The sequence below is a fragment of the Vombatus ursinus genome, unplaced genomic scaffold (genome assembly GCF_900497805.2).
Source record: "Vombatus ursinus unplaced genomic scaffold, bare-nosed wombat genome assembly UNPS02014811.1, whole genome shotgun sequence".
Taxonomy (NCBI): Eukaryota; Metazoa; Chordata; class Mammalia; order Diprotodontia; family Vombatidae; genus Vombatus; species Vombatus ursinus.
In genome coordinates this window covers 19721070-19747124 of record NW_020954589.1, presented here as the reverse complement: position 1 = coordinate 19747124, position 26055 = coordinate 19721070, and the positions used below count along the sequence as shown (strand labels likewise).

At 40.1% G+C, this 26055-nt stretch overlaps 1 protein-coding gene across 5 annotated transcripts; it reads right to left on the bottom strand.

Moving 5' to 3' along the window:
* Positions 1-6: 6 nt before the first annotated feature.
* LOC114053465 (nuclear transcription factor Y subunit alpha) lies at positions 7-25761 on the bottom strand. 5 transcript variants are annotated; one of them, XM_027876550.1, is made up of 10 exons: positions 25663-25761; positions 21883-22031; positions 19872-19958; positions 16021-16167; positions 13219-13350; positions 12644-12749; positions 10035-10201; positions 8159-8332; positions 7498-7599; positions 7-1083 (listed from the first exon to the last, which is right to left on the bottom strand). In XM_027876550.1, the coding sequence occupies exons 2-10, from the start codon at positions 21955-21957 to the stop codon at positions 1030-1032; spliced, it is 1044 nt and encodes a 347-aa protein (XP_027732351.1). In that variant the 5' UTR covers positions 21958-22031; positions 25663-25761; the 3' UTR covers positions 7-1029. The 5 variants fall into 5 exon arrangements, with proteins under 5 accessions (XP_027732351.1, XP_027732354.1, XP_027732353.1 ...); XM_027876553.1 differs by having other exon boundaries at positions 19875-19958; XM_027876552.1 differs by having other exon boundaries at positions 19872-19955.
* Positions 25762-26055: the final 294 nt, after the last annotated feature.

Here is a 26055-nt window from a genome sequence, read left to right as displayed (position 1 = left end):
ACACACACACACACACACACACACACACACACACACACACACACACATCATTGCATTCTCCCTTCTATTCCTGAAGTGCTGTCAAAGGTGGACAGTTTTACAAAAAGTCTGTGATCAGCAACCTACAGTTTTGCTCTCTTGACATTTTACTGACTACGAACGTTCTCAGCATCTGAACACAAAAAGAATTTAAGTTGTTCTGTTTTCTGCTCCAGGAATGGCAACTTCTAGGACTGGCCATCCCTAGCACCTTATAGGGGGAAAAATGAGAAAATCTGCAATCCAAGTGATCTCTATATCAGTTACATTTTCAGTGTGGGAAGGCAGGTAAGACCACCTACGCTGAGAAGAGAAGCATTTTAAAATGCTACTGAGTCTTTGACTGTTCTACTCCAGAGGTACATTTTTTCCCCTTGGCATTAAACCAAACAGGTGGATTCAGGTTCTTGCTACAATCACAGGCTGATTGAACCTTATTCTTAGGGAACAGTATGCTCTTTACACATCACAGGATGGAAATTTCCTCTGCCTGAAAGTCATCTCTGCATGCAACATGTTCATTCTGTTGGTCACACATAAAATCTCAAACTTCATGGATGGATGAGACTAACCAAACTCCAAGTGGGAAGGAGCGGGCTGTGGTTGTTTCCCGGACTGCAGTCCTGCTAACGATTGAACAGTATCTCTCCCCTGGGATGGCCCTGCTTCACCAGTGAAATTAAGTGCTGCTTGTAGTACTGTCTCATTGGCTTTTTGTCTCTTGTACCATCCAAATATATGAAATACTAATGTCATTAACAGTCTGAAGTCCTGACTGAGAAGGGTGGGACAGAGTCCTTGGAATTTCAATTCGCCAGAGATCACTGCAATTATAATACCAAACCACTTATGAAAAATTAAGTGGTTTCTGTTTTGCAGAAAAGGGCAGAATGTGATCCTGAGTGTCCCACTGAAAGGTCTGCTCAATTTCCTGGGATAATGGGACACAGTGGAGAGGAACCTGGATCAGCTCACTCTCTCTGCTTTTGGTTAGGATACTCGAATCATTTGTGCCATTGCTTCCTCATCTGCTTGACTTGGATCCTGGAGACAAAGAAACGATAAAAAAAAAAAAAAAATCATCTTTCTTCTCCAAAGTTAAATACTTCTGATTTTCACAACAAGTCTTCATAGAAAAAAGACAGTTTTATCAAAAACAAAATTCAGCATCAGTAAAGTTTATCTGTCTACACAGTTTGCAATAAGTATATGGAGCGGTTAGCATTGCCTGCACACTGCCTTTTTAAAAGGCAGAAGAGATGGGGCTAACACATTCCACTTTGGATATACAGGTACTTATAAGTGCCAACTATGTCCCTAGTAGGAATTAGGAGAGAAATATAAAATAATCCCTGTCTTGTGGAGCTTGTGGAAGGAACATCTAGGTCCAGGAACTAGGGTCCATGGCAGGTAGATTGTTTGCTTTTCCTTAAAAGAGAATGAAACCATTCATTGGTCCAAAGGACTAAGGTTTCAACTATTGAAATAATTTCCTCTTCACCTAAGTACAAAAAACTAGCAACAGGAGGAATCTGGGGCTCCTTGGGTTTGGCACATATTTCTGACCAAGAGTGCTATCATGGCAAATTTGGAGGCAAGGGAACCATTATATCCTTGCTAAATATCCTGCTATTGTTCAGTAAAACTTTTGTTGAATGTTTATAAGTTTATTTTGGCCTTGATTGGCAGGAGTGAATCAGTATGACCTCTTGTTTGAAGTAGTGGGAGAGGAAATGCATATGAGTTGCTGGCTAATGTGAAAGTAGGGGGAGCTTCACTCAACTGTATCAAGGTTGTATCCTTGCTGAAAATCCTCTCCATGCTATTAAGTGAGCTTCTTTTTGTTAATTGTTAGATGATCTATGAGTGTCTCATTTCCCTCCAATCCACCACACTGGATCGAGTCAGGCCTGGCCCACAACTGACAGCTACAATCTACTTAGAGATGAAAATAACATAATGATTTTTAAAAATATTCTTTTTAAAATTATGAATCTGAAAATCAACAAACATTAACATTTTCATATACAAAGAAAAGAGAATTGTATATGGAACTGTGAAACTCTATTATGTAACCCTGGTTTTAAGGACATCATAAGTTAACACTGTAGTACCAACACTGACCTGTTTCCTCTGCTCTCTTCTGTGTATTAAAAAAACGATCTTGACTTTCTTTTCTATTTTTTCTTTTCTTTTCTTTTTTTTTGGCCTAAGTCTCATAACCCTTCCTCACTTCCAACCCCAGAAAAAAATTAGAGCTTTCCCAGGAAACAAATAAGCACAGTTAAGCAAAACAAATGCACACACGTTTGCTAAGTCCCCAAATAAATGACTCATCATAATGCACCAGGAGGCCATCACCTCTGCCAAGAGATGGGAAGGAGGACTGAGTCATCATCTGACTTCTGGAGTCCTCATTAGTCATTGCAATGATCATAGTTCTTAATTCTTTCAGTCATTTTCCTCTACAATGCTGTAGTCTTCTTATACGTTGTTCTCTTGGTTCTATTCACTTTTCCCTGAATCAGTTCAAATAAATCCTTCTTCCCAGGCTTCTCTGAATCGGTCCCTTCTGTCATTTCTTATAGTGCAATATCCCAATACATTAACCTTCCAAAATTGGTCCATTCATTTTACAATTGAGAAGCACCCACCATGTTTCTAATTCTTTGTTACAACAAAAGTATTGCTATAAATATTTTTCTTCCCCAGTGTCTGTTTACCTTCCTGGGGTATACCCTTAATAGCGGTATTGCCAAATTATAGGGTATGCAGTTCAGGCTTGGATCCAAATTATTTTTTTTATAAGGATTTAATCACTTCATAGCTCTACTACCAATGTCTGTGCTCCCATAGCCCTTCCAACAATTGTCATTTTCCACTTCTAATGTGAGGTAGAACCTCAGAATTATTTCAAAATGCATTTCTATTATTATTAGAGATTTGGAGTACTGTTTCATACAATTGTTGACAACCTGTGTTCCTCTTTTGGCTACCTTCCTAAAGTTTCAGTGTTTTATTTCATAATTCTGGTTTTATAAAGGAATTTATCTACAGGTTCTATGATTTGTTCTTTGACCACAAAAGATTTTGTTGCTGTTTTCATTGGTTTTTCTGGAGTTTTGTAAATGAATAGGGCTAGAGAACAAAAAATGGGAATGGTGAACCAGGAAGTCTCAGACTTCTGGGTCCCACCCTCTTCTCAGTCCCTCCCTCCTCTGTTCCCAAACTGGGAAAAGGATTGATCTGTACTTTTTCTTTAAAAAAAAAAAAAAAAAAATTTATCAGCATCTCAGTACTTTGCCCTATTTCTTTTCTGGGAATCAGACCCTCCAGGAACCCAAATTTCTGGCCCCTGGCAACACCAGTGGGTAAGGCAGGGGGAAAGAGTCTATGAGGAACAGTAACAGGAAGCTAGATATCCTCTGGTTGGTGTATTTCCATAGGGATCAGCCCCTTGATCCCGGCCAGGGAACATGTAGCTTCCAGCATTCTTAGGAGAGTCACGGGCTAGTAAGATGGCAGCCCAGAAGGGTGGCAGAGGCTTTATGATAGTACTGTCCCCAGAAGAGTATAGCTGGTAGCATTCCTGGAAAGACCCAACCAGTCACATGTGCCAAGAATGTTGGGTGAAAGATACAGTCTCTATCTCGGTTTGAATGCTCTCTTGAAATAGCCTTTATTATGTAATTTTTACATAATGATTTTTAGTATTTAGTAGAACCCCATGAGGTTCTGAAGCCAGGTTTGGAAGGCAGGCTTTATTCAGTAGGATGAGAACCTAGCTTGACTACTAACAGAATGTGCTAATCATCTATTATGGTCAGAGATATAACTGGGGAGATGTGAATCAAAGTACTTGGGGAAGGCTTCATACAGGAGGTAAAACTTGGATAGGTGAAAAGGAGGAGGGGCACAGGGCATTTCAGAATGGGGAAGTAGCAAAAACCAAAGCACAAAAGCAGGATTCATAACTTAGGCAGAGGCAGTGAAGTGTGAAACCTGACTGAAATATATCTTCTTGAGAGTAGGGATTATTTAAATTATTTTTTGGTTTTTTCATTCTCAGTAGGAGGTACTACCTACCACACAGAAGGTACTTAAATGCTTGCTGAATGATGGAACAGAGAATTCATACTCCAAAAAATAAACAAACAAAAAAAAAAAAACAAAACAGCCAGTAAGATTGGATAGGAAAAGTGAAATCCAGGTGGAAGGTCTTGAACTAGGCAAAAGGGCCTGGACCTGATGTCATAGGAAATGAGAAGCCCAAGTAGACTGTTGAGCCCAGTAAGGATATGATGGAAATATTAAGGAAACTTAATCTGGCACTGGTGCTGTGAAGGATGGATTAGAAATAGAAAACTGACCAGGAGACTACTGAAGTCATGTAGGCTCAACCCTGGGTAAGAGGACAGGATGAAGTCTACAAACGTTGTGATAAAGGAACCAAAAGGACTTGGTGACAAGTTATATACATAGATGATGCCAATGTTTCCAGTTTGAAAAAAAGTGACAAAGGTTGTAATAAACAACCACTGGCTAATTGTGGAAGGGAACTGAAAGCTAAAATAATAAATTTAGTTCTGGATACGCTCAATTTGAAGTGACCAATTAACATTTTGTAGGCAATTGGGAATGGGTGACTGGCATGAAGGTTAAGATGTCACGACTGGAGATAAAGATTTAATAATAGCAGCAGCTAACATTTATATAGAGCTTACTATGTGCCAGGCAGTGTGCTAAGCACTTTACAATGCTATGAGGATCAAGAGATACTAACTATAAAACATTTAGCACTGTGCCTGGTATGTAATAAATACTATATAAATGTTAGTTATCATTATCATCATCATCATTATTAATCTTCATAACAACCCTGGGAAGTAGGTGCTATTGTCATCCTCATTTTACAGATGAGGAAAACTAAAGCAAACAGGTTAAGTGGCTTGTGGGTCACTCAGTTCGTGAGACTGGATTTGAACTCATGTCTTCCTGACTACAGGCCTGATGCTATATCCACTGTGCCACCTTTGTGGTGGTTGAATCATTTTTTAGTCATGTCTGACTTTTCATGACTCCATTTGGGGTTTTCTTAGCAAGGATACTGGAGTAGTCAGACATTTCCTTCTCCATCTCATTTTACAGATAAGGAAATTGAGGCAAAAGGGATTAAGTGACTTGCCCAGAGTCACACAGCTATTAAGTGTCTGAGGTCAGATTTGAACTCAGGAAGATGAGACTTCTTGACTTCAGGCCCAGCACTCTATCTACTGTGCCACGTGGCTGCCCCTTTCAGCTCCCCCTTAATCCAGAAAATAAAAGGAAGAAAGAGAACAGGGCAATGGCACAGAAACCAAATCCTCACTCGATGAGAAGAGAAGTAGTACAAAGAATGCCGGACCTAGAGGCAGGAAAAATCTGTGTTCGAACCCCATCTTGACATGTACTAGCTATGCAACCATGGGCAAGTCACTTAACCTTTGCACTTCAATTTCCTAATCTGAAAATTAGGGATGATGACAATAATCATCTGAAATATTCATTACCTGCCAAGTTCAATGGATTCCTCTCAATTCTCATCCTTTGTGACCTTTCTGCAGCACCTAACAATGCTGGACACACTCTTCTCTCTGAATTACTGGGACACCTGCTCTCTTTTGGCGATACTCTTACCTTAGCTGTCTGGTCCTTCTCTCCATCATCATGCTATTCCACCGCTAACTTTGAGGTACTGGAATGCACTGTCTTAGGGCCTCTCCTCTTCTTTCTCTGCTCTCTTGGTGACCTCACCAATTCCCATCTCTATGCAAATGACTCAGATCCAGCCCTAGACTGAGTTCCAGAATTCCAAATCACCTATTAGACCTGTGATGTCAAACTCAAACAGAAATGGGAGCCACTACTCTGTACATAAGGATTGCTGCACACTGCATATTGACTTAACTTTAAAGTGTGATATGTTTTATTGCATTTTTATTTTGTTGAATATCTCCCAATTACACTTTAATCTCCTTTGGGTTGTACTGGGCTATGATGTGGGCCAAATGCAGCCCACAGTCTGTGTGTTTGACACCTCTGTATTAGACATTTCAAAGTGGATATCCCAAAGTAACTTCAACCCCAATACGTCCAAAACAGAATGCATTATTGCTTTCTCCAAATCTCTTCTGAATTTCCCTCTATCTGTTGAGGGCACCACCCATCTTTCCAGTCATCCAAGTTCATAAGCTTGGTGTCATCTTTGACCCTTTCAGCCCATACATTCAGTTTCCAAATCTTGTTTCTACTCTACCTTTACGTAACATTTCTGACATTTTTTTTTTTGGTGACTTGCCAAGGGTCACAGTTAGTAAGTGTCAAGTGTCTGAGACCATATTTGAACTCAGGTCCTCTTGACTCCAAGGCTGGAGCTCTATCCACTGCGCCACCTAGCTGCCCCCATTTCTCACATTCTTCTGGGACTCACAACCACAAACTTAATTCAACTTCTTATCACTTCTGACCTGGACTAATGCAATGGACTCCTAATTGCTCTTACTGCTGTCTTAATTGACCTCCTCCCCTCTTCAACCCATTCTCCACACAGCACAGACTTGACCAGGTCACCCCCCTGATGAATAAACTCCAGTAGCTTCCTATCACCTCCAGGATCAAATATAAACTCCTCTGTTTAGCAGCCCACTTTTCAAGCCATATTATACATGATTCCCCTTCACAGGCTTTACAGTCGAGCTAAACTAGCCTTCTTACTATTTCTCCCTTTCAAACCTCCAACTCTCTGCCTTTGCATTGGCTGTACCCCTAATTGTACCCTTCCTCACCTCCAACTCTCAGAACATTACTAAGTTTCCTTCAAAGCTCAGTTAAAATGCCACCTTTTATAAGAAACCTTTACTGATTCTTCCAAGATGTTTGGGGCCTTCCTTCAAAAAATTATTTTGTATTTACTTTGCAAATACATATGTGTAAATCTGAGCTAAAATTCCACCTTCTGCAAGAATTCTCTTGCTCCATATTCATTTATATTAGTGCCCTCCCTCTCCGTTTACCTTTAATTTACCTGGATATACATAGTTGTTCACATGTTGTCTCCCCAATTAAAATTTGAGTTCCTTGAGAGCAGGAACTATTTCTGCCCTTTGGGGGGTATTCCCAGGGCATTGCTTGGCACATAGTAAGTATTTAATTAACTTTGTTTGTTAACTATTGACTGACTACATGTTTTCTCCTCCAATAAAATAAGCTACTTGAGGGCAGAGACAGTTTCATTTTTTAACTTTCTCCAGTACCTAGCACAGTGCCTGGCACATAGCAGGTGCTTAATAAGTGCTTTTTGACTAATGTTAGTACTTACCTCATAGGGTTGTTATGAGGATCAAATGAGATAATGTATGTGTGATACAACTAGCATGTTAGGTTTATGTAAGTCATTGTTCTTATTACTATTATCATTACCTGCATGTGAGGACTATCCTTTTCCTTTGGAGAGAAAAATCGACCACCTTCTCCACGTTTCCTTGCCATGGCATGACGATGCCTAGACTCATGTAAATATTTCTGCAATGACAGAGATCCTTCTATTTAACTATTAACTTAGAGAGACCTCAATTATTTAAGTATAATCTTCCCCCTCAAAACAGCTTCAGCATATATAGTTTCAATTCAATGAACAGTTTTTAAGTACCCTACGATGTGCAAGGCACTGTGTTTGGCAATGTAAAAGACAAATAACTTTAATTCAGTGGGAAAAGTAGAGAATGATTGGGAAGAAAATCTGACAATCAGTTGAGTACAGTAAACAAGTAAAATTTGTGTGAAATAAAAATTTGGTTCTAACCCTATGATCTCAAATGTCAAAATCTACTAATATCCAAAATAACATTGTGCTTCCCTTCTTATAATCCACATAAACATGGAAGATGATGCTCTACCAAATTGGGTCTCTCAGTTAATTATTAGCAATGATTAATTATTACCAATGAAGACAAAGAAAAGCACTATAGATAAATTTCTAGGAAAGTCAAAGGGGAAATAGACTGATCTTACGACTATTAACTTACAGACCACAAAAAGGCCCAATGCACTTCTTCTATATACTTTGCAATTATATACTTACCCTCCTTTCCTTGGGGATTTTCCCTTCTGCCTCTAGCTTGGCTCGAGCTTGTCTCCTCTTAAGAATCCGGTGATACTGCTTAGCATTCACATAGAGGGGCTCCTCCTCAAGCATTTCTGCTCCAGGCAAGGGGATCCTCTGGATAGCAGGCACAGAACCAGCCCCTGGTACCATCTGAATAAGAAAGAACCCAGAACTTATTATTTAGCAGCATAAATGCCCTGACAAAGCAGAGTTGCTGGATCCCTGCCTACCCTTTTTTTTTTTGCTTCTGTAGTAAGAAACACAAAGATGACTTCAAAGTATCTCAAAACAAATCATGTCCACTGCTTGCTTCATCTGCTACGAATAGCTGCTGCCATCTAATGGCTATTATCATCATTACTAATACCAGCAGTAACAGCAATCAGGTACATATACACAATAAAGTTGGTAGAATGCACCAATCTCATTTTACTTGATATTTATTCAGACTCATCACCGTGTGACACAATGTTAGCTCAAACCTATAGTAGCAAATACCAAGAATAATTATCTTGTGCTTCCTTGCCATTTCTGATGAAACAAACTAACCAATGACAGCCAGCCTTGTCCTACTGAATTTTTGGTGTCCTAGATGTCCTTGGGAGCCCGTCTATATGTCATTTGATCATTCTTTTGTCATGCTTGCTAAGTTAACTATCCCAATAAAACTGCCCTCAAAACCTCTTTGATCCCTGAGGCCCTTTTCACGCAGGAAGATTCTGTGTATTCTTTCCACTACAAAGAGAAACTGCAAAATTCAAGTCTTCACTCTGTTATGAGTTAACTTGTTTATGTATAGAGTACTACAAAACCCACAATCCTTGTGGGATTGAACATTTCTTCCCTAATCTCTGAGAGCATCTCACTGTTGGTAAATATTGTAGAGTTTACCTAACATGTCCCTCCCTGATAAAGTTTTATGTAAATGATATTTTTAATAAATTAATTAATTTAAAATATAAACTATTTTGCTTTTTTAAGGGGCTTCCTTAGCAAAACTCTTTAATACCTCAAAAAATCCTTTGTTAAAACGATTAATCACTCTAAATTATTCACTAACATACAGATTCTCACCTACTAATAGAATGTAAGCTCCTTGCCAGCAGGGAATGTTTTGTTTTCATCTTTGTATGCCCAGTGCTTGGCACGGAGCCTTGCACATAGTAGGGGTTTAATAAATGCTTGGTGAATACCTGCAATGAAGGGCAGGGGGAAGGAGAAGGGCAGCATGAGTGGAGGCACAGAATGGGCTCCCCCCACCCCGACACACACACACACACACACACACACACACTCCTCTATTAGTGAAGGCTCCAACTGTAAGAATTTCACTTCAAAATCAAATTCTTAATTTAAAAGTATTATAGACCTTCATAATTCATATATTAAAAAAGTCTTAAACAGGTTTTTATAGAATCTCTGTAACAAAAAAAGGCTAGAGTTGTATTATACAGCTTTTGTAAATGAAATCAGCTCTGGAAGGCATAAATTGAGATGTCAAGGAATCATCAAAGAAAAAATCTGTTTTGTGTCATAGCATCATCGTAAAATTGAGCTGGAAAGGATCTGAGAGAGCACCTTGTCCAAATTCCTCATTTTACAGATGAGGAAACTGAGGCCCAGGAAGGTTAGATGATTTGCCCAAGGTCATACAGGTGCTATCAGATATGGGGACTGAATCCAGGTCCTCTGACTCCAGAGCCAATGCTCTTTCTATTGTAATTATTGTCACAGAATTATAAACCCAGGCAGTACCTTAGGGATGATGTGGCCTAATGCCCTCATTTTACAGAAGAGTAAACTGAGTACTAAAACCTGTAGAGAAGAGGAAACAACAGGATCCATTACTCACCATGACCATTCCTCCTGAATTGACCACATTCCCAGCAACTGGTAGTGTCACAGTAACAGTCCCCTGTCCACTGCTAGTAGTATTGGTGTTGGCTCCTGTCTGGACAATCTGTGCTCCTGCCAAACTGGCTGCTGGGATGGTGATCATGCCAGAAACAGGGACGGTAACTTTAAGAAAATAAAACATTTGTAAAAAGCACAAATAAACAAGGGAAATTAGTCTTTCTTCTGTTGAGCACATTCTCAGTGACCCAGGGTAGCTATAGAGTAGGCAGTCATCTCTTCATCTTACCATCTTTCTAATAAGAACTGATTTTCTCTAAGTCGAGTTCAAAAGGATCAATCTGGGCCCCAGCACTATGGTCTCACCCTATCTTTAGGACAACTGGAATGATTCAAGTATTCACATGAACATTTCCCATATTTGAAGGTAGGATCTTTTTGATTTTTAAAGGATCTGCATCTGTAGAATCCCCTCCACAAGCTGACCTGACTATAATCATACATATAAATTTTGTGCAAGATTTCAGGATCAGTGAGATTGTATGTGTGCGCGTGCACGCATACATATATAATCTTTGCAAACCTTTACATGCTGGACAAAAGTCAGCTATAATTATTAATAGGACTTGTCCAAAGATAAAAGCGGCTTCTTTTTAGTAACTTTTAAAAGTTGCTCTCCTCAGACTGTCAATAAAAGTGCCTCTGTAACAAACTGTATTTTTATATGATCCACTGACCAGAAACCAAAGGATCTAGGTCAGAGTATTTACATCAAGTATTTTTAAATTATAGAATACTAGAGTTGAAAAGGCCCTGGGAGGCTATCCAGTTTGGCTTTCTACTCAATGCAGGAACTTTATCTCTACAATATTCTGGTTTTGTATGGAACACATTCAGTGCTGAGAAGCTCACTACTTCACAAAGCAGTCCATTCTACTTTTGGGTGCTAAAAGAAAGTTCTTTACAGTGAGCTGAAATCTACCTACCCTATAACTTCTACTTATTGGTCCCAATTCTAACCACTGAAGTGACAGTAGTAGTAGCTCCCTCTTCCATATGACAGTCTTTCAAATATCTGAAGATAACATATTCCTTCCCTAAAGACTTTTCTCCAGGCTAAATGTTCAGTTCAAAATTCAATTCAGCCAATACTTCCTTAGATGACGTGGTATACAGAACTTTTACAATTCCTGGTCACTTCCTTCTAGACTATTTGTCAATTCCACCTACACACCCTTAAAATTAGGTGCCTAAAACTGGATGAGACTTCAGATGTGGTTTGCCCTGTGCAACGTAGAGTAGGACTACTACCATTCAGGACATGACACTTTTATTTAATGTAGCCTGATTACATTTGGTTTTTATACATCTCAAACCTAATAAAAATGTTTGTTGAACTGAAAGCCATATTGTACTACTGAAGGCAGCTAGGTGGCACAACGGATAGAGCACTGGGACTGGAGACAGAAGGACCTGAGTTCAAATCTAGCCTCAGACACTCACAAGCTGTGTGACCCTGGGCAAGTCACTTACCCTTGTTTGCCTCAGTTCCTGATCTATAAAATGAGCTGGAGAAAGACATGGCAAACCACTCCAGTATCTTTGCCAAGATGACCCCAAAATAGGATCATGTTAGTTAAACAAAAGAGTTAGACATGACTGAAACATACTATTGACTTGCACTGAGACTAAACAGTCAACAATGTACTATGATTGCCCTGCAAGTCCCATCTCTTTGGTTTTTGGACCAGAACTGTGAATTCACTGGTAGAGGAAATATTCTCTCCAATAACACCTGTTCTACAACTTACAATATTAAAGAGTTGTCTGAGGATACTGAAAGGTTAAGTTGTTTGCCTGGGGTCTTCAAAGAGCCAAAATATGCTTGACTCTAAGATCAACCATCTATCTCCTACACCATGTTGTCAATCTTAGATTATATTAAAAGAAACATTAAATTCACACCAAGGGAGGTAATAGTCCCACTCTGCATCCAAAGTAGTGGACTTCCCTTTGAAATACACATTCAAGCTTTTCACTGGCAGTGAACTGGAGACTCAGCCACTCATAGCCCAAGGTCACAAGTCAGCTGCAAAATGTAAATGAAAATTCAGATTCCCAGTTCCCTGAACAGATGACAAAGTGTCCTAGGATCAGTTATACTAGCAACAAGACTATAAATGCTACGCTTCCAGAAGCTAAATCAATCCTTCCCCACCACAACCTTCTCTTTCCCAATACTCCAAAGCTTCCACTTTTAAAACTCTGACCATCTTCAATCTTTAAACTCCAACGTATGGAAACATTTCCACATTTGCTCTCAAAGAGCTTTCAAAGTCTGAATCAGTAGGACTCCTGAGACCAAGGTTTTATAAGTTTCTTGTGGGGAAACCTCTTTTCATTTGGAAAAAGTGATCACAATATTTTGGCAAAGGAAAACTACAGCAACTACTCAACTATGAGACTGAAGAAGATATGAAAGAATGAAAAGTACTACTTATGGGAAGCTAGATGCCCCTTCTTCAAGAGTAAGCCAGCCACCCAAGAGAAACAAAATACACCTGAAAGAGAGAAACAGTGACGTGAAGGCACACATATGGCCCATACCTTGCTGGAGGATAGTGCCATCTGCATTGACTGGCTGATAGACAATGGTCTGGCCTTCAGCCGTCTGTGCCACTTGCTGCCCTTGGACAGCTATCTGCTGCTGAGTCTGCAAGGAGCCAACAATAAACACTATCAATAGGCAACATATATCCTCCTAAAAGTATTTTCAGAGTAAAAGAAATGGGATGTCACATAGATCCACATACATTTCATAAGCATGTTACTGAAAAGGGATCAGTTTAATCCAAAAAAGCAACTTTAAGAGAAAGATAGAGGTTCCTTACAAGGGGTAAAGAACTGAACTATCACAAAAAGGCTAAATGTGGCCAAAACAGAAACAGAATGGAAGTTGGAGAACTCTCATTCCTTCTATTAGATACTTGTTTCAAATCTTCAGATTCTTTAGTTTCACCCTCCCCTTAAAAATAAAGATGAGGTTTATATCTGTTATTTAACTTCCTCATCTTTTACAGCCATTAACTTCCCATCTCTAATATATATATGAAATGGTTTGGCTCAGCATCTTAATACTTTCGAATGAACCATTTTATTGCTTTCTAGAAAAGAGCAGTTACCTGGGTCTGCCCAGCAGTGACGGCAGTCTGGGGCTGCTGAATGATGATCTGCTGGGTTTGGCCTTGCTGACCCTGCACCTGCACAGCCTGACCCCCTTGAATCTGAATCTGTCCTGGCTGTACCAACTGGATCTATGGAAGTTAAAAAGATAAAAAAAGAAAATTATCTCATCTTGAAACTTCCCTCATTTGATCTTCTAATGTTATTTTCTCTCAATTTATACTTCAAAAAAGTGGCACACAGTAAGAAAGGAAGGAATGGCATTATCTTTATCCTCCTCATCGTTGTAAATCAAGAACTACTTATCAATTATTTCAGTTTAGTTCAAGAGGGAACGGATAGCTCCCAAAGTAGGATGGATTTCATAGGATCTATAGAGCTGGAAGGGACACATACTAAAGAAGCCAACTACAGTGGCTAAGAAAACACTAGAACAAATTTCTGAGGTTAAGCTGTAGGACCTCTTCTAGAATACTGAGAACACAGGAAATAATTATCTTTCAAAGATGGTAAATATAAATCCCCTTCTGAGAGGCAAGGGGAAGAAATAAATAGCCATCTCAAGGTATCTTACAGAGGGAAGAGTTTATAAAATTTTTAACATTCATTTTTAAAATTTTGAATTCCACTTTCTTTCCTCTCCCCTCCATATTGAGAAGGCAAGCAAAATGATGCTCATTATACATGTGATATCATGCAAAACACATTTCCATATTGGTCATGTTGCCGAAAAAGAAAAAGTGTAAAATATGCTTTAATCTGCACTCAGGGTTTATCGATTTTCTCTCTCAAGGTGAACAGTTTTTATTCTGAGTCCTTTGGAATTATCATAGATCATTATTTTGATCAAAGCAGCAAAGTCTAACATTGCAGTTACTGTGCACAATGTTCTCCTGGTTCTGCACCCTTCACTGTGCATCAGTTCATATCATCCTTCCCAGATTTTCCTGAAACAATACCCCCCTCACTATTTCTTATAGCACAATAGTATTCCATCATAAGTATGTAACAATTTCTTTAGCCATTTCCCAATTGTCAGGCATTCCCTCAATTTCCCACTCTTTGCTACCCCCCCCACACGCACACAAACACAGCAAATCAGTGTACTGCCATTGCTTCTGGAAAGGCTGTGTATATTCTTCTATGATTTTACTAACATCCCTGTGACTCCCTCATTTTCATTCCCCTTTATGTGTTCTTTCCCCCTTTAGACCGTAGGATTATTTAGGGTAGAAACCATCTCACTTTTGAATTTGTATCCCAGCACTTAGTATATGGTTTGGTATACAGTAAGCACTTAAGCAAGGTAGCTAGATGGCATGAGTGCTGGGCCTGAAGTCAGGAAGACTCATCTTCCTGAGTTCAAATCTGGCTTTAGCTACTTACAAGCTTGTGTGACCCTGGGCAAGTCACTTCACCCTCTGCCTCAGTTCCTCATCTATAAAATGAGCTGGAGAAGGAATGGCAAACCACTCTAGAATCTTTATTAAGAAAACCTCAAATGGTGTCACAGTCAGACGCAACTGAAAAATGACTGAACAACAACAAAACACTTAACACATTTAATAAATTCTTTTCAATTACTTCAGTGGTACTGCTTAAATTCACACCAATTCCTTCTGCTGAAGGTGCACCCCATTCCTGTCTTTAACTTGATTAAAGCATATTTCTAAAATCCTACTCCTTATCCTATATATCCAACATTATAATGATTCTATTTCAGTTTCTAATAAGAAAAACCAGATGGGTATGGGGAAATAGAGATTATTAAAATCATTTAGTGCAATTAGAATTGTTACCTACATTCATAACCTCAAAATTATCATTGATTCTTTTCCTCTCCCCCACATCCAATCAGTTGTCAAACCCTGTCAATTCAACTCCCACAACACTCACACATTGGGTCCTCCACTCCATTCACAGAACCACCAGACTAATATAAGTAGGTCCTCATCACCTCCAACCCAAACTATTATAACAGACTCCCAATCGATTTCCCTGATTCCAGGTTCTCCTCTCGTCAATCCACTGTTCACACAGTTGCCCCAACCATCTTCCTAAGATGAGGAACTGAGGCAACTTCTTCCTAACTATGAATATATCACCCTTCTACTCGGAAATATTCAGTGGTTCTTCAATGCCTCTGATATAAAATATGGACTCCTTAGCTTGGTATGTGAGGCCCTCAATAGTTTGGCTTCCACCTATCTTTCCAGCCTTGTTTTATAATAGCTCCTTATACAAACTTTATGTTCTAGAAGAACTGGAACACTAGACTTTCTCCTAATTTAATACATGTTCTATTCTCCATGTATTCACTCAATCCATTATTCATGGCTAGAATGGATTCTCTCTTCATCTCAACCCCTCAAAAACTTTGTCTTCTTTTATGCCACAATTCAGGTATGACCTCTTTCATGAAGACTTCCCTGATGCCACTGCCAACCCCCAACTCCTCCAGTCATTTGTATTCTATTTTTCTTTTGTGTTCATGTTGTACTCCCCCAATAAAATGTAAACTTCTTGAGGGCAGGAACTGTTTCGTCTTTTTATCTCCAAGATCTAGCACAGAGTACCAAGGACAAACCTGGTAAAAGTTTGGTGAAATGAAATCAACAAATGATTTGTGGCAACGTGTATTCAATTAATCTGAAGAACAAGTTAAATAAACACTTATTAAATGTCAAATGCACTGTGTTAGGTTAAGGCAAGATACAAAAATAAAGATAGTATAATTAAGAAAAATTATAACAACAATTTACATCCTAATGAATTCCATACAATGACATGAAGAAGCTTACTTGCTGTAATCCTTGTGTCCCAGACACAGGTACTTGCATGATGGTCTGACCTTGGCCACCAGGGACAGCCTGGACCATAATGGGCTGGCCAGCTGACGTGATTAGTTGACCTCCACTCACTTGTACCATCAAAGGCTGGCCCTGGACCTAGAGATCAACAGAATGAGAACAATGAAATAAAGCTACACAGAGAAAGAATTTAACTATAAGCCAGTCATCAGGACTACCCACTACCTTTTTTGTCACTCAGGACAAAAATGTGCTGGGAATTGGGGTGAAGAAAAATGAGTGTATGAGGCCTTCTATCAGTGATTTTCAGTGTAAGATATGTGACTAAATGTCAAGGTAGTTTAAAGTTAAAATAGAACACAAGTATAATCTTTTGAAGTTTCAACAGATTTACAAAAAACCAAGATTTTTATCAACATGCATGGAATAGTAGCTGATAAGAAAATTTGGTTGCTTGCCAGCAGACCAATTTCCAGGAATGGCATTTATCAAAGGGGAGAGTGAAGATTCTAGGTAATGTGGAGAGGGAGGGAGAGGAGGGGGGGAGAGAGAGAGAGAGAGACAGAGAGAGAGAGAGAGAGACAGAGAGCAAGAAAGAGAGAGAGAGAAAGAGGGAGAGAGGGAGAGAGGAGTATAAAAAATACAAAGCGCCTGCGTGGAAAGCACCTTCATTTAGGGTCTTTAAAAGTAAGCTCCTCTCTCCATTTTCTTTCAACTCTGATTCACTCTTCCAAACTCACCTTGAGGATTCTGAGTAATTTTCATCATTTAATGCTTACTGCCTTAAATTATAGATTGATCTTAAATGGATGTACTCCATGTGCTGTTCCAACCAATATGAGATGTTTGGATCCCCTTAAATGCTCCTTAATACAACCATATTGATTTTAATTTCAGTAGAATGAGGAATGTGGAAATTATATAGAGGCAACTGATATGAATAGAATTCCTACTTTTCAAGTTTCTAAGAGGAACTCACTCTAAGTCTGGAAACTACAAGTGGGATGTAACATCTTGATTCTTAAAATGAAATGTTCTTTTCCCAGAACTCCTTCTGGAAACCATAGTGCAAATCACTTCAGTGAAATAAAAATGATCAAGGGCCACAAGGGTAGTATGGACCTTCTGTTCTCAGGTTCCATCATGATTTTGGGATGGGAGTTCTTCCAAACCAATAAAGGAAACTCTTTCACAAAAGAACTTTCTACTTAAAAAAAAAAAATTAGTAGCTGACTAAAATATGCTGATAAAAGGGTCAGTTTATACTTTTAGAGACTACAAAGTTAGGAATTATTTTCTCCACTATAAAAACAGGTGAGAGAGAGTAAAAGAACATTATTAAGACATTTCAAATTCCAGGCTTTATTATTCTGTCCCTTGGAAGAATTCCATATTTATCATCTACAAATTTTACTATCAGATTCTTATATACCTGTTTCCTCTTCCTTCTCACTCCAAAGTGGATTCCTTTTGAGACACACAGCCCATGTAATATTTGATACACAGATAGGTTTTCAGAACATTTATTGCATGAATACCTAAAAGAGCAATTAACAATCCTCTAAAATAATGAGATCCCTAGAGAAAAAGGGCTGCTACTTATTTCCATCAAGAGCTTCCTTTTCTTTAAAAAAAAGTGTGAAAGTACTTGAGATAAGCTTTATATATGGCACTCCTATTTATCTAGCTATCCATCACCTCTCAATAACTCTCCAGATCACCACTTATATGTACTCAAAAATGAACATTGACTAAGGAGAAGCCTTTGATATGTGAACAGTTAAAAAGTACATGCACAAGACGAGCAGCAACGGTTAATCAGCATGTTATTATGTTCCCATTCCACAGGCAGTTAATGACAATCTGCAATACTTGCAGACAGTTCTGGCTTTGTGTAAATTGGCATTACACAAATTCAACTTTATGAATTCTGAAAGAAACCTGCATTCCAAAAACACACCTATGTTAACTTTACTGTACAGCACTGTGCTCTCTGTTCCAACACTGAGGCCTCCCACCGCACCCCACCTCCCAAAATAACACCCAAACCTCCGAGTGAAAGCAGAAGAAAGGATGCTTGGAGAGACCGTTGAGGGTTTGGCTTGAGAGTTTGGCAAAACTTTTGGAACACCCTCCCCAACGTGTCTGTCTTCTATCTATGTTTGGGCATGGCGTTTATGTCTATGTCCAGCCACCATGTGGCTGGCCCAGCCCCTGCATGCTCCTTCTCCTGTTCTCATTTCTCTGTCCTGGCCCCTGTCCTTGAACCAGATGAGTATATGCCTTCTTCCTCTCTGCCTCCCTCCCTCACATCTGCAGGCAAATTCATATTATGTAAAAATCATTTTACATAGGTCTGCGGAATGGTCCATTTACTTAAAGCAAGAACTGTCTGCATTTATATATTAAAACTAAGACAAAGCAAGCAGAAAAGATGGATGAGCCACTGAACCCTGGGACAAATACCATTAGGGTAGCACATATAAGATCAACTTCTTCCAGGATGTAATATTCAGAAATTTGCATAATTCATTATCCTACAACTATTCTTTTCTGACAAACTGGCATGAAAAGGAAAACCAGTACCAATTCAGTAAGGAACCACGCAGTGCACGGCACTAAGCAGTAAAGATCTGAGCCTTGTACCCTAGCTTTTGTTTTAAGAATTTCCAATCTACATGGAACAAATGAAACGGGCCGCACAAATCAGGGTTTGAAATAACTTACCTTACCTTCTGTCCTAATTGTTCAATTAGGTAAGTTAAGGAGATACTATCTGCAGGTTCACAGACTATTACACTATCTAATCCCAAAGTTTTAGATACAGAATTAGAGTTCCAGTTTTCTGAGCAAAAGCCAAGGCTCTTCTTTACCAACTCATCTACACTATGGGGAATACTGGCTGGTTGATCGATTTAAATTGCCCTAAAGTACTTTCTACTAAAACTCACCAACGGGATTTTTGGCCTTGATCCCTAAAAGGGAAGGAACCTCCCTCCAAACCCAACAGTAAAGTAATTCTCAATCTCAGGTCAGGAAAAGGTAATGGTTTATACATATAAATTTGATGAGCTTATTTGTATTTCACCAATATCTATTTATGGGATGCTCTAGTAGAGTTTCTGCATAGAAAAAGCTGTTTAATTTAACCATATAAAGATCTACTCCAGGGGACCATCCAATATGCTAGTTTCTGAAGTTTTCTATTGACAAAGTACCTAATTCTGCTTACATATGTCAATGATAATTCTTTAATCAACTTAGCTTTCCTATTGCCTACTTCGGACAGCTAATAATGAACTTCCTTCTATGAGAATACATTACATTGTCAGCCCACTACTACACTAATTTATTGAAAATAATACATAATATTAAGCTTGCTATTTTCTAGCCATTTAGTTCATTAATTTAAAAAAATGGCTAATTCAAGCCTTATTCATTTTTTTTCTTGTCTCCTTTTATCTCAAATTATTCACATTCAGTACAAGAGTAAAGATCAAACTCCTAATTAAATTTCTAAGTTAATTTAAAATTCCTACTGCTGAGAATTGCTTCCAGTTACTCATTCAATCATTCCCTTTCTATTAATTCCAAATAGAGAGATACGTATGATTTCAGAACTGGATGACAACAGTTTCTGCATGCTTTCTAGGAAACATTAAGAAACTCAACAGGAATTTTTATGGGTCTCAAATGAAAACTGGCAGCATCAAATAGAGAAGAGAATCATATGCCACTCTCTTTACCTTTCCCATTTCAAACCCTGACAAAACAGCATCAGACATGAAGTGAAAGGGAGGTTCATGCAGTGCTCACATAGATACAATCAGAGAAATCACCACTACCTGGAGTGTCTGGACTTGCTGGCCTGAGGCGGATGCCACCTGGGCCTCTGTCTGCAACTGGACAGCAGTGACACCACCCTGCTGCTGGGAACAGGAACAGGAATAGCTTGAAACTTGACAAGGAAACGCACAGCTCAAGACAAGAGATCACCTTACCTCCTGGAGGGACCGAGAGATTCTCTCCTCAAAAGCCCCTTTTCCTGGACTCTCAGACTGAAAGAACTGACCGAGTTGCTACTGTCATCAACTGGAACAATGATGGGGAGATAAGCATTTGTCCTTTTACTGAGACTCAAGACTCTGCTCTTTAATATGCCAATGGTCATATTAGATGCCATTTCATCATGTTTAAAACCAAATTGTAAGGTAGCTTTCAGAAACAGGCAATTCAATTCATTTGCTTATGGAAGCATTACAGGGCTCCTTTGTATTACAGCACTCACTTGGTATTCAACTGCATTTAGATAGCAAAGTTACTGGAACTGCAGCTACATTTTCAAAAGGAAAATGTACATTTGAAGAATTTCACAGCATTTGAATACAACCAGTTCAAGTCTTATAATGAGTGCCTACTACATGCAAAGCACTGTTTTAGACAGAGAAGGATATAAACACAAGACTAGACCACCCCAGCACAACCTGTGGACCACAGCATCTTGCGGGCACGCCAAAGGATTTCGGGCGGCCCACAAAAAATGTAGAGAAAAACATCCTCTACATTTTTTGTGGGTCACCCAAAATCCTTCGGTGGGCCATAAGCAGTCTGCACAGGCTGCAGGTTGTGCAGGCCTGGACTAGACCTTTGCTCTCAAGGACCTTACAAATATCTATGATGCAATGGGGACAAATTATTAAAGACTAAGCACCTTTACAAATTTACAACTTTTATAACCTAAAACTATTTCTATTCAACTCAACTACCTTAGAGGCAATAAAGTAGTAAATGAATCTAATGGCTTTCATATAGTTGTGTCTATCTTAATGGTTATTTCTGACAAAAAATTTTTTTTACATCAATTAGCATACTATCTAGATGGTGAAGCTTTTGTGGAAACCGCTCATTTGGAAAGGGTGATCTCAGTGAACTGAAATCAATTCAAATTGACTTCATCCTTTAGCCACTAATCAGGAACAACTTTCCGTTATGCCCTCTGAAAACTTCAATTTTCTAAGTACAATATGTTAGAGCTTGGAAACAATGCCAAACCCAACAAAAAGTTAATTCCCTTTTCATTTATACCTGATCAGCAATTCTATCTGAAGTCAGACTAACGTACAATGAATGTCTCTTACTGGGAAAAAAAAAAGTGGAAGCTTATCCTAAAATAAAGTAAACCTAAGCAAGAAACAGCAAAAAATGTCATCTATATATATTTCACAACAATATCCTACCTGGATTTGGGATTAATTTAAAAACCAGCAGCTCTAAATCCTTTTCCAATGCATCTATACTTGCAAGTGCAGCTGTCTAAATATTATCCTAATGCTGAACTAGATATTAACTTTCCAAAATAATCATCTTGTGGACCAGTTCAAAGCAGATCTACTTGAATCTAAGTGTTTTGTTTTCATCTACTGTAGAAAGCCAAGGTGTCCATACATCAATTCCATCAGGAAAAGAAACAGAACAGAATCAGTTCAATATATTCACATGAAGACAAACTTAACCATTCCAAAGTTCAACATGAAAGTAGCCTGACATTTTGAACTTTAATAATTTGTCAGGAAATAAATTTGTCAGGTTAATTAATAAGAAGGCAGGCTGTTCAGGTAACATGAACAAACAATTCCAGTGGGCTGTGGATAGAATACAAGTTGCAAAGAAACCTGAATACACAGTTTGAGATACTGAGTCCAAATAGAAGGAAATCTTACCAGGCAAATTTCTAGACCTTTGCATCTCACCAAACCCAGAACATGATAATTTTTCAACGGTATTACAGCAGTCCCTATTAATACTATAGCCAATTCTGTTACTTTAGTACTCAAAGCTGAATCATTTTCATACCTGCTGCTGAATCTGTCCAGCCTGCACGACAATCTGTTCTGTAGAACTATTGCTGTTTGCTGTATACTGTTCCATGTCTCATTTAGGTTGCAATTCCGTATATGACAACCTCCCACTGGATATCCTGGGATATGGCTAAGAGTGTGCTCCTATTAGAAAGGTTAAGAAAGAAATGTTACTAGAGGATTATAGTCAATAGATATATAGATCACTATAATAATATATGACTTATGCATATAATTTAGCACTAAAATTACAAGGCTAAATTACTATACAGTTGGATTGTAATTACAATAAGCCTATATTTCTACAACAGTTTTTAAAATAATTTCAAGGCAGGTGGCACATTTGTAAGGCCTGTTTTCATTCAATGTTATGGTACATATACACTATTTTAATCAAGTGGGTAGATTACATAGGCCTGAGATCAAATTCAATATTATTCAAATAGCCATTAAATGTTTTTAAGTAGGAAAGGACTACCTAATCAAAATCTAGAGGGTTCTGGAGTTTGCATGGGATTTCAATGAATGGAAGGAAATGCATTTAAATACTGAATGTATCTTTGATTTCTAGTTAACTGAAACCACAAGGTAAAGCCTAAACTCTATACAAGCTCACGTTGATTCAACTTTCTACATTTTCGACCCGGACTCCAAGACCCAGCTCAAATCCCCTTCAAGCAAGGCCCTTCTTTGGGCCTCAGTTTCTTCCAGTGCAAAATGAGGGGCGTAAAAAAGGCCCTTCTACTGAAATTGCATATATGACTGCAGCTCACATTAGAGACACGTGTACGTTCATACATACATACGAACACACACACAGCTCATTTGATCCTTATAACCCTCAAAGGTAGGTGCTATTGTTCCCATTTTACACATGAAAAAATTGAGGTTCGGGGTTATATAGCCAACCAGACTATATACAGCCTCAGGAGACACACCCAAAGGTTACCCACTCCAAGTCCAGGCATGTTCTATACATTTCTCTAGACTGCCTCTGAAGAGCTCAATTGCATGTGACCCTGATGTTCAATAAAGCACAATTCAACTCTACTATTCTTGCCTTCAGATGGCCAAATGACAATTTCATTAACACAGTTATGCCTCAAAAATATCCTTCTTCTCCACTGAATGGTCAATTATGACAGCATAGTATGCCTTTTTGGCTTTTATCCCACCCTATGATTAACGTAAAATCTAAGTCTTACATTCACACAAGAAAATAAAGTTTATGTAAAAAACTATTTTCCTAAAGTATCCCATAAAAATTGCAAAGCCCAAAATTCAAAGATCCTCCAGTGAACACAATGTGTATTTTCAGGATACAATTCCAAGAATGAAACTTTTAAGCATTCCAAATTTCAGTGCACACTCACACAGATAAAACACATGTGCACTCTCCAGCAGAGAGCAGAAAGAGCAAGCTTGAGATAGCTTCCCTATGTTGGATTTTCGAGTGTAGCTTTCAATTTTGTGAAGGGAATTTACAAACATGAGATACTTCTTTTTTTAAAGATATGCAAAAACATATTCCAAAGGCAAATGTTATTTTTTTAATTATCCATACCATCAAACTCTATTCAATAATGTGTATAACTAAGAACTCATCATTACTTTTATCAAAGAAAACTGAATTCTAAGAAGCAAAGCAGAGGGGGAAAAAGTTCTTTGAGGGTTCCTTACTTAACAGCTAGGACCAAGAAAAAGAGTTGGGACAAAAATCTCCTTTTATGTACAAAAGAAATCAACTCTAGTAATAATAAGCAGAACCTCTTAGAAAGTTGAGTGATTTTTCTGTCCACCTCTGACTATGTCAACCCTTTCCTCATTTAATAAATTCCAGTGGATCCATATTACCCCCAGGATCAAATAAAAAAATCCTGTTTGGCTTTTAAAGCTCTTCATAACCTTCCTACTTTTCCAGTCTTCTTTTACTTTCCTCCTTTCTGAGTATTTCCATCCAGTGACAATGGCCTCCTCGCCATTCCTCTAACATGACACTCTTATTTCCCAACTCTCCATTTTATCTCTCTCCATACCTAGAATTCTCACCTTTCTCATCTCTGCCTCCAGGGTTCTTTCAAGTTACAGCTAAAATTCCACTTTCTGCAAAATGCCTTTCCCAGTCTTGGTCAATGCCAGTGCCTACTCAAGATTGTCTCCAATTTATCCAATGTACACCTTGTTTGTAGGTAATTGTTTGCAAGTTGTCCTCATTAGATTTTAAATTCCTTGAGGGGACTGTTTTTGTCTTAGGGGCATTCCTAATACAGTGCTTAGCACCTACTAGGTATTTAATTAAGTACTTCTTAACTTGACTTAATCTTGTAATACACGCACACACTTCACTTGAATCCAAGTACTGTACAACTCTACCGAAAAGTCACCACTTGCTACAACTTTACTGCAGCCAGAACCATAGGATTTAAAGTTGAAAGGACCCTCTCATTTTTTTTTAAGAAAAAGAAGCTTGGTCCTAAACATGAAGACAAACACATAAAAATGTTTTTTTTTAAAACAAACTTAAAATGCAAAACATTTTATAAATAGGGACCTAACTACACACTATATACAATAGGAGAAAAATAAATCAAGAGAAGGAACCTGAGGTCCTGGCTGCCATAAGTCAGGTAAGAAAGAAGATGGTGGTAGGGGAAAATTAACTCCATGTTTTGAAAGAGGCCTCCTGCAGTCACTCTTTCTGAGAGGAGAACAAATTGGTACAGGGAGCTTTCAGGAGCCAAATGGACATGCAGCCTGGGAAAAGGAGGCAGCTTGGTTTGGCACCACGTCTGGAGGGGGCTGATGTTCTGCCCCAGCAACGAGAGAAGAGGAAATGACGAGCCAAAAGGGGGTGGTAACGGTAACGGGACAAGAGACACAGGGAATGTTGGCTGGAAGGAGGGGCATGGTCAGGCCAGGGGAGTGGGGGGTGGGAGAAGTGGAGGGGAGGCCACCGGCCTCCCGGATCCAGGAACCAAGCGGACAAGGGAAGTCAGACAGTAGAGGAACCAAGAAGGAGCGTATGGGGGGAGGGGGAGACCACGGCAGGGGGCTTTTGTACCAGGTTTGCCAGACTGCCCGTCCTGGGTTGTGAAAGGGGGACTGGTCAAGGGTCTAAGCAGACCCCACTCACAGAGAACGGGGAGGAGGGAGACGAAGCAGGCGGGATTTCAGGGTCCAGATGATTGAGTAGGGTGGAGAGGAGAACGAATGAGTGTGAGTGCGTGCACACATACACACAAACGTACAAAGGGCACGTCCAGACGGAGACCACGGAGGGGAGCAAGAAAGGGGTGCTGGGTGGTCAGTAAGGTCGGCAAGGGTCTGGAGGGGTGGCATTAACTGGAGACCCGTCCACCACAGCCCCTGGAGCCTGCGGGCCCAAGGAGGTGGTGCCCAAGCCCCAGGGAGGTTGGGGGTTGGCGCCTGGAGCCGTGGCCGAATGGGGAATCCGGGCCCCATCTGGGACGTCGGGACCCCTGGGTCAAGGTGCCGCGCCCGAAGAGGCCCCAGCCATCCCCACACGGGCGGGGCGGCCCCCTGCAGGCCTCGGCCGGGAGTGGCGGGAAGTCCCCGGTACAGCCACACCACGCCAAGGCCCGGTTCCAGACAGGCCCGCCCCACAGGCTCCGCTGCTGCCGCCGCCGCCGCCGCCACCCACCCCGCTCCCCGGGCTCGGCGGGTGCCTGGGCCTCTCCTGAGTGGTCAGCGAGACCCGCCAATCGGGGCGCTGGGGCCGGCTCTGGGCCGCTGGATATTGGCTCCTCACACTCACCGTGCCTCGCTCCCCCGGTTCGCTGCCCGCGCTGATTGGCTCCAGTACCGGACCCCGAAACCCAATCAGAGGCTCCAGCCGCCGCTGCCGCCGCCACTGCCGCTGCCTGGCAAAATGGCGAACGCGAACAAAGGAGCCCCGGGCCCCCCCTCCAACCTCCTCGGCGCATGCGCCTGTAAGTCACGCCCCTCTCCCCGCCCCCACCCCCCATCCCACCTGCGGGCTCTCCCCGCCCCGCGCTGGGTGCGTACCGCGCACGCGTCCCCGAGACCCAGCCTAGGCCCCACCCCCCCACCTCCGGAAGAACGCGAAGGCTCCTCTAGGCCATATTGACCCACCCTTTCAACTCAAGCACCACCTTGGAGATGCTACTGCGCAAGCGTTCACCGGCCC